At 36.5% G+C, this 14218-nt stretch overlaps 1 protein-coding gene and 1 long non-coding RNA gene across 4 annotated transcripts in view; both read left to right on the top strand.

Annotated features, from left to right (window-relative positions):
* LOC110443693 (GTP-binding protein ypt1-like) overlaps positions 1–10658 on the top strand; it is a 20654-nt gene extending 9996 nt beyond the window's left edge. The window contains exons 1-3 of one of the 3 annotated variants that reach the window (XM_021488089.1): positions 5123–5258; positions 5793–5976; positions 9113–10656. In XM_021488089.1, the coding sequence (XP_021343764.1) occupies positions 5254–5258; positions 5793–5976; positions 9113–9562 (639 nt within the window). In that variant the 5' untranslated portion in view covers positions 5123–5253 and the 3' untranslated portion in view covers positions 9563–10656. Of the gene's footprint in view, positions 1–5122; positions 5259–5792; positions 5977–9112 lie in introns of those variants that run through there. The other 2 variants (XM_021488072.1, XM_021488081.1) reach the window with 2 other exon arrangements.
* Positions 10659–10750: 92 nt separating this feature from the next.
* On the top strand, positions 10751–13358 carry LOC110443687. Its single transcript, XR_002462139.1, has 2 exons — positions 10751–12187; positions 12221–13358. It is a non-coding gene; the product is annotated as an uncharacterized LOC110443687 (long non-coding RNA).
* Positions 13359–14218: the final 860 nt, after the last annotated feature.

Below are 14218 nucleotides of genomic sequence, written 5' to 3'. Positions count from 1 at the left end.
ACCACCACCACCACCAACACCACCACCACCACCACCACCACACCACCATACCACCACCACACCACCACACCACCACCACACCACCACACCACCACACCACCACACCACACCACCATCAGACTCTGTTGAACGTGTGGACATAGAATCCACACGGTGGCGCCCACTGAGTGGGCCTTCAATGTTGCTATGACATAAACCAGGGGTGCAGAGAGCTACAGTGAGTGTAACCCCTGGACCACTCCAGATGTCACCCTGCAATATACCCAAGGTGTGACTGTACCAACCTTTAGTGTGACAATGTCAGTGGTAGTTTGAAGGCTTGGTCAGCACCTACCTGGTCAGTGGTAGTCTGAGGGCTTGGTCAGTACCTACCTGGTCAGTGGTAGTTTGAGGGCTTGGTCAGCACCTATTTGGTCAGTGGTAGTTTGAGGGCTTGGTCAGTACCTACCTGGTCAGTGGTAGTTTGATGGCTTGGTCAGTACCTACCTAGTCAGTGGTAGTGTGAGGGCGTGGTCAGTACCTACCTAGTCAGTGGTAGTTTGAGGGCTTGGTCAGTACCTACCTGGTCAGTGGTAGTTTGAGGGCTTGGTCAGCACCTACCTGGTCAGTGGTAGTTTGATGGCTTGGTCAGTACCTACCTGGTCAGTGGTAGTTTGAGGGCTTTGTCAGTACCTACCTGGTCAGTGGGAGTTTTAGGGCTTTGTCAGTACCTACCTGGTCAGTGGGAGTTTTAGGGCTTTGTCAGTACCTACCTGGTCAGTGGCAGTTTGAAGGCTTGGTCAGTACCCACCTGGTCAGTGGTAGTTTGAGGGCTTGGTCAGTACCTACCTGGTCAGTTGTAGTTTGAGGGCTTGGTCAGTACTCACCTGGTCAGTGGTAGTTTGAGGGCTTGGTCAGTACCTACCTGGTCAGTGGTAGTTTGAAGGCTTGGTCAGTACCCACCTGGTCAGTGGTAGTTTGAAGGGTTGGTCAGCACCTACCTGGTCAGTGGTAGTTTGATGGCCCAGTACCTTTACAGTGGTAAGTGGTAGTTTGAGGGCCCAGGTCCTTTACAGTGCTAAGTGGTAGTTTGATGGCCCAGGTCCTTTACAATTATATCCATATGATATTAAGGGGAAGTTATTGTGTGTACAAAAAAAATCTCTTTTGTTTTGTCTGCAGTGGGACAGGAATCCTTAAATATATATATCCTCTATTTCATTAATTTGTTCAAAATTTACGTTGTTAGCAGCCATGTCTATTGTGTAGACATCAAATGATCGTGATGTAATCTCAATTACTGTCCTATCAAGGGCTACACTTTGGAGAAAATATGATATTAGTGTGATTTTAAATATATTGACTCGTCACATTTATGACTGTAAATAGTATGTTTTTCAGTTTCAACATATAAATGCTTTACGAATATATCCAAGTTTTTACACCCATAAGTTATGATAACTATATTTGATGTAATCTAAAACCTGTCTCACATGAAATACCGAGTAAATTATCACAATTCGACCTTTATAAGTCAGATTATTGTAATGTGTACCGCTCTCATGACTTGGGTGTATACTTTTGATGGCATTACTTCAGGGACGGTGATTTTCTCCTGGGTATGTATGTACTCACCTGCGACTATTTACTGACTTGATTTTTCCTGAAAAGAAAACTTTAAATGACACTTTGAGAATGATGATGTACACATTATCTGAATTTTCTCATGTTTGGTATCTAGGTAACCATTAGAATATTTTGATTGAATTGGGTGTCTGAACTGTGTATGTTTGAGTGTCATACTTACACAAATCAGACTTCGATACACATGGTTATATATTGTATGGTGTTGCCTCTGTAGAACCCTACTAAATTCAGATGGCATTCATTGATACTGTAAATGCCATGGCCCAAGCATTTTGACATCATAATTATAACGTTTGAAACCACTGACCATTCATGGAATGTAATGGGATCTGATAGAAGCTCTCACCCTAAGGGGGTGAGAGATAGAGGAATCTCGACCCGAGGGTGGATACACCTGCCCCTGCAGGGTAAGAGAAAACACTATCCCTGCTGAGTTAGGATGGGTCTACAGTTAAAGATATACCATCCTTATATGCAGCTTCCATGTGTGTAGTTTCTCTATATGTAGGTGTGTTTTGTGTCCATGTGTGTAACCTGTTGCTTTATAGCATTTTTTGTATATGACTATATTATGGGTGGTCTGCACATGTACACAGTTGAGTACAGTTGAGTTAAGTTTGTGTTGAGATATAATGATTTCCCAGTGTGAGTACAGCATTGATCTGTGTGTGCACCAGTGTTACTACGCGCAGTCTACACATGTCTCCCATTAAGTGTGTGTAACAACACTGACACATTCACTAGGCCATGGTCCTGCTGTAGTACTGTGTCAGAGTTCCAGTCAGGATCTCACCCATAGACACCAGGCCATGACCTGTTACTGAGGCTGAACTGTTGTCCAAGTGGTAAGTCTGTAAAATTTGTGAATTAGAAGACACAACCATAAACTGTGTAGATGATTCAGTCCACACTTTGAGAATGGCCTGACCGGTTATGTTGGCTCCTTATGTACTTGAATGTACACCGCCTGGTGCTGGCCTCCAGGTCCCCATGTTATCATAGATCTACATGCGATTTTGATAAACTGCATAGATTTGTTTTGAAGGCTTGAAGGATTACCTGTGCAAATATTTGTAATCATAAAAAAACTATTTTGGCAATGATGATGTGATGTAAGTGTACTGAAAGACTGGCAACATACAGACAAGGATATACAATAATGTATCTCTGATTATCCAACTAGCTATACAGGCTGTGGTGGTGATCATCTGTGACTTATTATCACCAGTAGTCTGGAAATTATTCAAGAATGTTTGTTGAACAAATGACTACAATCCTGTACCCTGAACCTCCCCCGCTGCCATCTCCTCTCTTATACAGTATAATGTGCAGTTATCATTGATACAGATTATTGTGCAATCATCATTACCCTCCCCCCTGGTTGTAACGTGGGGACCATCACTGTACCTGTTTGTGGTAGGGGCTGTCGAGTACCAGGCAAGTCTGTAGTGTCTGACCTACATTTACATTCTATATATATCCTTGTTTAAAGTGTGTTTACATCTTTTGAAGATAAAAACAGCATTCAGTATGTTCTTTGTCAAAATCCTTTAAGAAATGTTGATGTTAGAATTTGTTGAAGATAGCACCCTATTTTCCTACCATCAGTGGTAGTGGATGTCCTCTGTTGAACTACATGTTTGGTACCTATATGACCTACTTTGGTTCTCTTATCTCTAAAAGACAGAACAAATATATTTCACTTTCAATCTGGATTCCTTCCTGTACCGTATTTCTGTATATAAACTGAATGTTTACACTATTTGGTATTAAGACTGATGGTATACCAGTTTTAAAGCATGTTAACTGAATATGTAAATCAGGACGTGTTTGTTTGTGAGTATAAACTGAATGATGTAAAGCTTAAGTTCTATTAGTTCATCTGAACCTTTTACAACATTTCCAGCTGTTCTCTGTCTGATGTCTGATGTCCCTTGACCTACACAGATGGAGCTTGTGTGTATGATGTGATTTCTTAGATAAGAATCTGGGCGGACTAAGTTAATGTTGCTTTTATTAAAAAAAAAAATGTCAATTAAAACCAGGCTGTTACATGGGCAGTTACAGAACAGCTGAGACAGGAATGTTGTGGGAACAACTGTTTGTAACAGGAGTGGAAAAATGCACAGCCAGACCGGGGTTCGAACCTCTAAACTCTAGACGGACACTCTACCAATTGAGTTATCTGGTCGCCGACTATCGACCAGTCCAGTTCCGCTACATTTTTAACAGCAATAATGGTCACACAAGATGGTTTTGTTGAAACATATTCTCGTGTTTGGTAGTTTGAATGGAACTGTGTTGCATACTATCATAAAAGTTAAATAGATACATTTCTGTCAATATATTTACATTCAATGCAACAAAGGAAATAGACACCTGCTGAGGCTGAAGTTGTGGGTATACAATACTGTTAGTACTTGTTTGGTCTGTCTGGGTGTCTGTCTGTCTATGCTGATTGAGGTTTCTAGAGCCACTGTTTCATGAATGGGCATCAAGGTTTGAATGTTTTGAAATAAAGAAAGGTCACTGTGACCTAAATCTACTTTTTGATATTTGACCTTGACCTCAAATACTAAAATACATTGTGATACATGTTTCTGAAGCATGTCTTTGCTACCATTTCATGTGTGGACTTCATGAAGGTACATCATAGTCAGGAGATGTGTAAGGTGATGAAATTAGATTCATGAGGTCAATGTGCAAATTTAAGGCGACAACTTATCAGGAATTTGAGTGTAAGTTGGAGGTCCCATTTACTTTACCAGTATGATGGAAAGACTAAAACAATAACATTCCCATATAGAGGCTGTACTAGGATGTCAGTTGGTGGATTTATTTGTAGGCAGCAAAACGGAAATGTCAATATACATTTGTTTATACAGAGTGTTCACATAATCTTATACTTTCTCACTTGATGTCAACTATCATACTGATGATATGTAAACCTTGGACTAGACAAGTCTGTGTTTACTCTTAACACTAGTATGTACCTGTCGGATAACCTGTAGTCTATTGTCACCGATAGTGATAGGTCCACTAAACCTGTGTTGAACTTTCTACAGTAAATGTGAGAGAGATTATCACATTTCAGTTATATCTGACTTTGTGTACACTAAAGCTTATCAGGGTGAGTACTGCTTTTGACCAAGTGTTTCTGTCCTGGTTAAGTAAATATTTTACAATTGCTGATCCTTTTATTTGACAGATTGTACATATTCTGAGCTCTTAACTAAAGCTGTACATCTGGAGTTGTGTAAAGTTGTATGTGTTAAACTATAAATTGTGCACCCAGAGTTCTAGCTAAAACTAGTTGTTCTGAGCTCTTCAGTAAAATTGTACATCTTGTGCTCTAAGTAAAGTTGTAAACTCAGAGGTCTTCAGAGATTAGTACATACCGAGGAGCTCTAACTAAGCTGTAGTTTGTGATATCTAAGTAAGCCTATAAGTCGCACAACCTGTTGGATCAATAGTGGTGTAAGGGAAGTCCTTGAGGAGGAAGTGACGGCTGTAGTTTGTTTGCTGATGAGGATGTAAAGTATACATACACTGACACATTGTTGGTATGTGGGGATGTGTCTGACAGCCAACAGGACAACTATTGTTGTACTGACATCGTAATTAGCCATGGAGTAGGTATTCCTCTGATATATCTTTTTAGGTGGTATTTACATCAACTTTCCATGTCTAGGATCCTCCTTTCTTGTGTTTGTTTGTAGTGACATCTAGTGCTCATTTGTGATCATAATGTGATAAATGTATTTTGAAGTTTCAACAAAGTTTCATATTCAAATATCGTGAAAAACTGGTCACTGTTTATTACTGCTAATGTTATTCAAATGTTGTTTTGTGTTTGTTTATCGCCGAAGATAGTTTGAACCATGCATTGTTCTGGTGAGTTAATCCAAACATGGATTAAAACATATTGAGTATTGTGGACCTAACATGCTGTATATAGGTTTTTTTCATTTGTTAATTATGTGTACATTATTTGTTTATATTTGGTTTGCGGTTTAATGCCACCTCACCGTCTCCGATCATATAAAAATGGGTGCCAATGGCAAGGGCAAGAGAAAGTAGGTTGGCGAGATACCCTATATATATGTTAGTTTATCAATCAGTTTGTTCCATTTGCTACTGTTAACACGCTATTTGTTGTATTACAGACCAGTGATGGCCTCGGGACCGCCCAACTATAAAGTAATTCTGTGTGGAGAATACGGAGTCGGCAAGAGTTCCATATTCCGCAGATTCATGAACGACACATTCACCATGGAAACAGGAAAAAAGTCGACAGTTGGGCTGGATCAGAGTAGTCAACTATTTAAAATTAATGGAATGGATGTAAAAGTAAGTCCAATTCCACTGTATTTATCTGGTAATAAGCCCTCCCAAGTAAAATACAGTTTAATAGTTTTGATTTTAATGCTTTTCTGTTATTATGGTCCTGTTACAATAGATAGGTTAGGTCCCAGTCGGAAAGCAGTGGTCACGTAGGACTGTATTTTATTGGTTCTGTGGATTTGACAGTGAGAATGATTACTGTGTAAGTGTTTATTCTATGGATTTTAATGCTATGTGGATTTTAATTCTATGGATTTTGATACTATGTGGATTTTAATTCTATAGATTTTAAGGCTATGTGCATTTTAATTCTGTGGATTTTGATACTATGTGGATTTTAATTCTATGGATTTTGATACATGTACTATGTGGATTTTAATTCTATGGATTTTAAGGCTATGTGGATTTTAATTCTATGGGTTTTAATACTATGTGGATTTTAATGCTATGGGTATTTAATGATAAGTAGAATTGATTTTAATGCTATGTGGATTTTAATTCTATGAATTTTATGTTTTGGATGTTCAATGATTAATGGTATGGATTTTAATGATAGATTGTGTATAGATTTTAGTGCTATTTATTTCAATTCTATGGATTTTCAATGCTTTGGATAATAAATTCAATGGATATGAATTCTATGGATGTTAACGCTTGAAGTGAAGGTTTTGGTGCGAACACCAATGATTAGACTAGAATAACTTACTTACAATGTATAACTGTAGTCAACTCCCTACAGAAATGTTACATTTTATACTATTATGTTCCTTGTAATGTATTATTCATAGTATGTGTACAAGTTGTTAGGTCATAAATACAATTATGTGTGTAGTAAGCAATTATCAACATCCGTGTAGTGATGTTAACAGTTATCAACATTCTTGTAGAGTAAGATAAACGTAATAGCTCATTAACTACACAGCTTCGTGTTACTGTAAGTGGTGCACACAAGTCAACAGAGAAATAACTTTATAGCAAACTTTTTATCATAAGTTTGTACATTTTTATGGCAAACTAAAGAAACTGTTTCTTATTTCTGTTTTACATTTAGAAACTTATCTGCAAAATAAATCTTTCCTATGAAACGTGAACACATATCTTATTTATATTTAATGGAGGTTGATTGATGTGAGGAAGAATCGTTCTGGTGACAGAGTAGGTATAACACAGCCCATCCTGTGTCTGTCCTGTATACACCAGTATACACCAGAGACTCTGCTCATCACATACATTCTCACTTCAGACTTAAATAACGTTGTGTTTATGTATACATAAATTTGAATATTTTTATTTGCCATTTTGAAAGTTTTGAAATGTAAGTTTTGTAAAGGGTGACTGCCCAATTATACCTTACAATTGTTATACCAGTATTGTATCGCATGTTTGTATGTATCATGCCCCGCAAGATATGTCTCGCATGTTCACATTCTGGGTGAGTTTAAACTAGAAATAACTCATCATAAATAACTATTCCTAGATAAGATAGAAGTATATACTAATCACCTACATGTATACTAAAACCTGATAGTGATATTAGGTAAAACCTGATGGATTAAAGATATTTGTCCCTCCCAGTGGGATGTAATTACACAAGATCCCCATTAATTAAGTAATTAATTACAGACTGTAATATAAGTAACACATACACCTGATAGAGAGGTTGCTACAGCAGCTGGGCTGTCAGGTTAAGGGTTCTTGCCTCATCAGCTACGCTGTCAGATTTAAGGATTCCTGCCCCATCACTGGTCGTCAGGTTTCTACCCTGTCCGTTGGGCTAGCACATTACCAGGATGATTACTTGCAGGTCATGTATCAGTTGTACCGCCATCAACACTGATTTATACCATGTCCATCTGGATCCTTCCTTATCACAATACTATAGCATAAATTAGAATAATGATGTTACTTTACTGACTCTATTTACACAGGGTGTGTGGTCAATTTGGTAAAATAGGATCACATGATGCCAGAATATTGACATACATTTACTACTGTAAGGTATGTCTGTGTAGAAGTAAAGATATTATACCTCAGCAATGAGGCGGCCATACTGGAGCTTGTCCATCTTGTCTGGACAATTAGTGTCTTGTTTTCCAGCTAGTTTGCTGGAATTTAGTAGCTTAACCAATATCATATGGTGTTGTGAAGCTGACATACTGATTCTGTGATTTTGACAGAGTTATTGCCCTTTTGAATTTGATGCATTTTAGTCAGCAACCAAGTCCATGATAAGCTTTCATTCAGTATTTTAAGGATTTTTGCCGCATTGCAGGCAAAACACTGAAGAATTTCCACAGAAGACTTATGTTGTTTTTTTGTACAGTAACCTCCCTATAATTTTGTTTTTGTACAGCAACCTCCCTATAATTTTGTTTTTGTACAGCAACCTCCCTATAATTTTGTTTTGTACGGCAACCTCCCTTTAATTTTGTTTTTGTACAGTAACCTCCCTATAATTTTGTTTTTGTACAGCAACCTCCCTTTAATTTTGTTTTTGTACAGTAACCTCCCTATAATTTTGTTTTTGTACAGCAACCTCCCTTTAATTTAGTTTTTGTACAGTAACCTCCCTTTAATTTTGTTTTTGTACAGTAACCTCCCTTTAATTTTGTTTTGTTTTGGATGTTGGATGTTGGATGTAACTGTAGATTTACTGGACCAGGTCCTAATCATAGACTTAAGTTTTTACTTAGCCAATCATGTATAATATCACTTTTCATAGCGTTTGTGATTGGCAAAGTCAAAACCTAATACAGTTTTAGACTTACATGATCTTGTGGCCAGGGAACCACTGTTGACGAGATAACTCAGTTGGTTAGCGCGACCAGATTGTGATCAGAGGTCCAGGCTTTAGACTGACCTGTTAGAATTTTGAAACTCGAAAATTCCTTTTTGTTAAGTTCTTTTTTATTGTGTTTTTGTAAAAGTTCTGCAGAATACGGGTTTCTTTACAAAAGTGATTTATCACATGTTTACAATGCACACTTACGGTTTTTGGCAGTGGTAAGGGGATCCCTCAGGTGGGTTACTCAGTGTTATGTATTTGTGCATGACTGTCAAGCATACTGTTTGCATGTTTTTCTTTTCTGGGGAAAATCAAAATGAAATGTATGATCTCTATTATTCTTTTATCTTTGTACAGATGTCGCTGTGGGATACGGGAGGTATGGAGAGGATGAGTTTCATTGGGTCTAGTTATTATCGTGGAGCGAACGCGGCCCTCCTGTGTTATAGTGTACTCAACAAAGACACGTTCACTATCCTGTCACAGTACATCCTAGACATTGTCATGAATGCTGAGGGTGCCAAAATATTCCTGTGTGGAAACATGGCCGACTGTGATGGTGATGACAAGGTCACGGAGGCTGACATTGAGAATTTTATCCGTGAGTGTGGTGACGTGTTGTCCGGTGTGTATTCCATTTCCTGTAAGGAAAACGAAGGAGTTTATGACATGTTCAAAGACATGGCACGTGTGCTGCATGAGGAAGCGATGGGGCGCATGACTTTACGAAAGGAGCTGCATGTGATCCGACCAGGTGAAACTCCAGAGGACACGAATCATCACAAGAAAAAGTGTTGTAGTTCTTGATAGGGGTGTCTCAGTCATATATATCTATATATTTTGTGCATATCTATTCATATATATATGCATACAGGAAAATATATTTCATACGGGCCTCATGTGCCTTTTCATGATACAATCAGGACTAACAGTGAACAAGTGCCTTCCAATATAAGGAGAATGCCAACAATGCCATCAACACAAGCCTCTGCCTCTATACAGTCAGCCTCTATACTACTCGGATATTGGGATATAAGGAACTTTAACAGGATGTTTTATCAAGTCGTGTCTTCTGGAACATCCATTTGATCCATTAGAGATAAATTCAGTTTCAAAATTGAAAAAAAATGTCTTTAAAAGGTTATTGACCTCGAAATCTGTTGTGATGAAGGAACACCATCTTAGCTGGTTTATAAATTCTGTGTTCAGTCACAGGCCATCTAGTACCTATCTCCTGATCTGAGGGTTCCCATATGTCATCAAATGTTTATTTTTGTACAATCATCAGTAATAATCAGGACAGCTTTACATTATATAATCTCCAGCTTTACATTGTATACTTCCATACTTAACAATGTATAATTATATTACAATGTATAATCTCAGGCTTTACATTGCACTGTATCTGCTCCGAATTTATAGGTCCAGACTGTATAATATCAGATAATATATGTTGTATAATATAAGGTTTTACATTGTATGATATCCCACTTACATTGAATAATATCTGACATTTTTACATTGTATCTCAGACTTCCATGTATAATCTCTGACTTTAGATATTGTATATTGCATTTGGGTAATATCAGATTTTACATTGTTTAATATGAGACTATACAATGTATAATCTAATACTTTATATAGTGTATAATATCAGATTTTACATTGTATAATATTAGACTATACAATGTATAATCTATTACTTTATACATTGAATAATATCAGATTTTACATTGTATAATAATATGAGACTCTACAATGTATAATCTATTACTTTATACATTGTATAATATCAGACTTTATATTTTACAAAATGAGACTTTACATCATATAATCAATGACTTTATACATTGTATAATATCAGATTTTACATTGTATAATATATGACTTTATACATTGTATACCATAAGATTTTACATTGTATAATATATAACTGTATACATTGTATAATATCAGATTTTACATTGTATAATATATGACTTTATGCATTGTATAATATCAGATTTTACATTGTATAATATATGACTTTATACATTGTATAATATCAGATTTTACATTGTATATTTTCAGAACTTTGCATCGTATAATCGCAGGCTTTTACTTGATAGCACTTGCAAAATTGTTATAAACAATAGTCCCCATTTACTCACCATCATAAGGGCCACACACACACACACTAGATTTATATTTCACATATTTGTTCAACCACATTTATACTGACTATAAATCTTACATGACACAAAAGTGGTGTATATTCCTATAATCGTTCTGAATCATGGCGGACCAACTACATTGCCAAAGTGTTCCTTCGTTGAGACAATATCAAGTCTCATATTGTATATATTGTCCCTTCACACCATTTTGTAATTTAGTTTTAGAAATGTGATGTTTAAGACATGTTTTTGCATAATGATATTTCTTACACCAAAATAAGGACATCATAGTATACTTTATCAAATTTTACATAAAACTGATGCATTATGGATACTGCTGCTGTCTAAAGAGGTTCATGTCTCCAGACTACAGTTCAGATATTTACTATATCAGTTTTTACACCAGAGTTATTCTAGGCTTTACATGTAGATCACATGTGTACAAAAGTAGGAGGATTATTCAGGCAAACCAGCTCTCATTTCTCTAAAGAGACAGATATAGCTGATGACACATTTATTGATCAGCTTGTAATACACATACCAGGAAAGCTAAATGCACTATAAAACCTTAGGTTAACACATTCTACAAAAACCTCCAGTATGGGGAAGTTTTGTTGTTGGAGCATTGTAACTTTGATAACACCTGTGCACCACTGACAGTATGTACATAGTGTATGTACATGTGTGTCACAAACACATTTTTAAGAGGAATACTTGTATAAGCATATAATTAGACCTTATGTTTTTGTCGGGGTACAGTTTTTGTATGTTTGATTGTAGTGGATGTATTTTAGCTGAACTTGACCTTTAGTACAATATGACCTCTAGGGCTACAGGACAGCACCCATGCAGTAATAATTAACAGCCACTAATGCTGGTTGTGTGTATATGGACTACAATGTGTAAATGTTCTTCAACAATTGTATTATAAATGACCTTTTGACCTTTCACCTCGTATTAAGTGAAGAAGAATGAACTTACTGTTACTATTGACCTTTGGAATCTATTACCAGCAGGTTTTAATTCGTGGGACAAAATAAAATCAGAACAGTATTTTTTCTAGATTTTGACTGTTTTTCCTACTGATCTTAGATAAAATTACATGGAAATAAAGTTTTAAAGGTATTACTGATCAAGGAAACCCTGCATGTTAATTTAGAATTTCAGAAAAAACTGTTAATATGAAATACTGGTGTAAAAATAGTGTATAGATCAAGGAATAAAACAGTTGTTATTGCAGTATAGATGTTATGCAGGTTTCCATGTATGGTACATAGAGGTTACATACAGTGTACTGTGGACTACCATAGAGGTTACATACAGTGTACTGTGGACTACCATAGAGGTTACATACAGTGTACTGTGGACTACCATAGAGGTTACATACAGTGTACTGTGGACTACCATAGAGGTTACATACAGTGTACTGTGGACTACCATAGAGGTTACATACAGTGTACTGTGGACTACCATAGAGGTTACATACAGTGTACTGTGGACTACCACTGTAATAATAATACAGCTCTGTCAGTGATAATGTCATTTACACTAAACATGCATATCTGGCTCATAATGTGTTTATCAAGGATTTCCAAAACACTTCAACCTCTAGCTTCTTTTGAACAATATGGACTGGGTCCAGATCAGACACAGAACAGTCTAATGTTGGACTCTGAGGGGATATAAGGTTACGACAACTTATAGATTAATGACAATCTGTGTTTGATTGATGATGTCATTTCTTTGTTTTCTATTTTTTTGACGGCGCATTATGCTGCATTGATACCGCCTTCATTAGTAGCTGTATCATGCCAATGATTATCACGTCACTGTTTTACAGCGCTATGTTTGGCAATAATAAATGGCTGTGATCGCTAATACTGATAAAAAATCCTAGGACAAATTGATGTAATTATCATATAGTGGATTATAGTTAATGATAGTTACGGTACATGTCTTTTAGTTTTGATAACAAGAAAAGGAATATGATGTATTAAGATGTGTTAGGAAAACATGTGCTTTAAGGATCTCAAGATGAAAGATCTGTTTGATTTTCATAATGTTGTTTTAATTGTCTAATACAAATTCTGAATATATAAACTTTGTCTTCCTACCATTATATTAGATTGGTGAGAACTCGACAGTGTTATACATGTACCACTAGATATTGGATTGTCGGAGTCTCAGTTTACATTAGGTTCCACTATGTTGGTCTATTGCTGGTACAACCCAGTAATGTAAATGGGTACAGACATAAGCTATTAGATAGCTGATGAATAGATACAGATAGAGGTGTTACTGCAAAATAACTATGATATCAAAACTTGTGGACATCTACCGTACTTTCTGTAATGTTGTAGTAACTCTTGTATTCAGACAGCTATTTGTGAAAATGAATGTTGTAAATGAAATTTCAAATGAATAAAACTTACACTTAAAACTGTAAACTTTGTCTTTTTTTTAAACAATCTGCTGCACTACACATCCTAGACATGTAGAATTATACAGTGCTTGCTTCCCCGGTCACTTTTATTTTTCAGTGTTAAAGGATGGGGATCAGAAGATTTTTGACATCCATCACATTAAAAATGATTTTATTTAGATTGTTATAGCAATTTATACAATATGCATCTTTTGTGTATTACAGTAAATAAAATATCAGGTTTAAAATCTGTGCATTAGGACATATTGCTAGCAGGAAATGACATAGGCTTGTTCATATGTTCCAGCAAAACACAGTGTGTTCTAAAATGAACTATTACAAGTGGAACGTGTATAGTTAAGTGGATGGTTCCGGCAGTACCAAACCACATCACTGGGACAGGAAGATCACAGTCCCAGTGGCCGGCACAAGTACTGCTGTGACAAAGGCTAGTATTCTTACTAATTTCACAGTATATCAACAACAATTTACAAATATCACTAGAATTGTTAGGGTCAGAGGTCAGTACTCAGTAGTCCTATACAGTGATTATATTGTAAGGGTCAGAGGTCAGTTGTCAAGTACAAGGGTCAGAGGTCAGTAATCATATACTGTGATAGTACTGTTAGTGTCTTAGGTCTGTTGTACTGTTAGGGTCAGAAGTCAGTAGTCCTATACAGGAATAAAACTGTTTGGGTTCAGAGGTCACTAGTCATATCAGGGATAGTACTGTTAGGGTAAAAGGCAAGACTTTCTACACAGTGTAAGTAATATTAGGATCAGAAGTGGGTAGTTCTACACAGTGTAAGTAATATTAGGATCAGAGGTCATTAGTTAGTTGTATACAGGGAGAGAACCTTCAGAGGTCAGACAGTGTTAGTACTGTTA

This window comes from Mizuhopecten yessoensis, unplaced genomic scaffold (assembly GCF_002113885.1).
Source record: "Mizuhopecten yessoensis strain PY_sf001 unplaced genomic scaffold, ASM211388v2 scaffold1961, whole genome shotgun sequence".
Classification (NCBI taxonomy): Eukaryota; Metazoa; Mollusca; class Bivalvia; order Pectinida; family Pectinidae; genus Mizuhopecten; species Mizuhopecten yessoensis.
The sequence above is the reverse complement of the archived record's forward strand: the minus strand, read 5'-3'. Positions and strand labels throughout refer to the sequence as shown.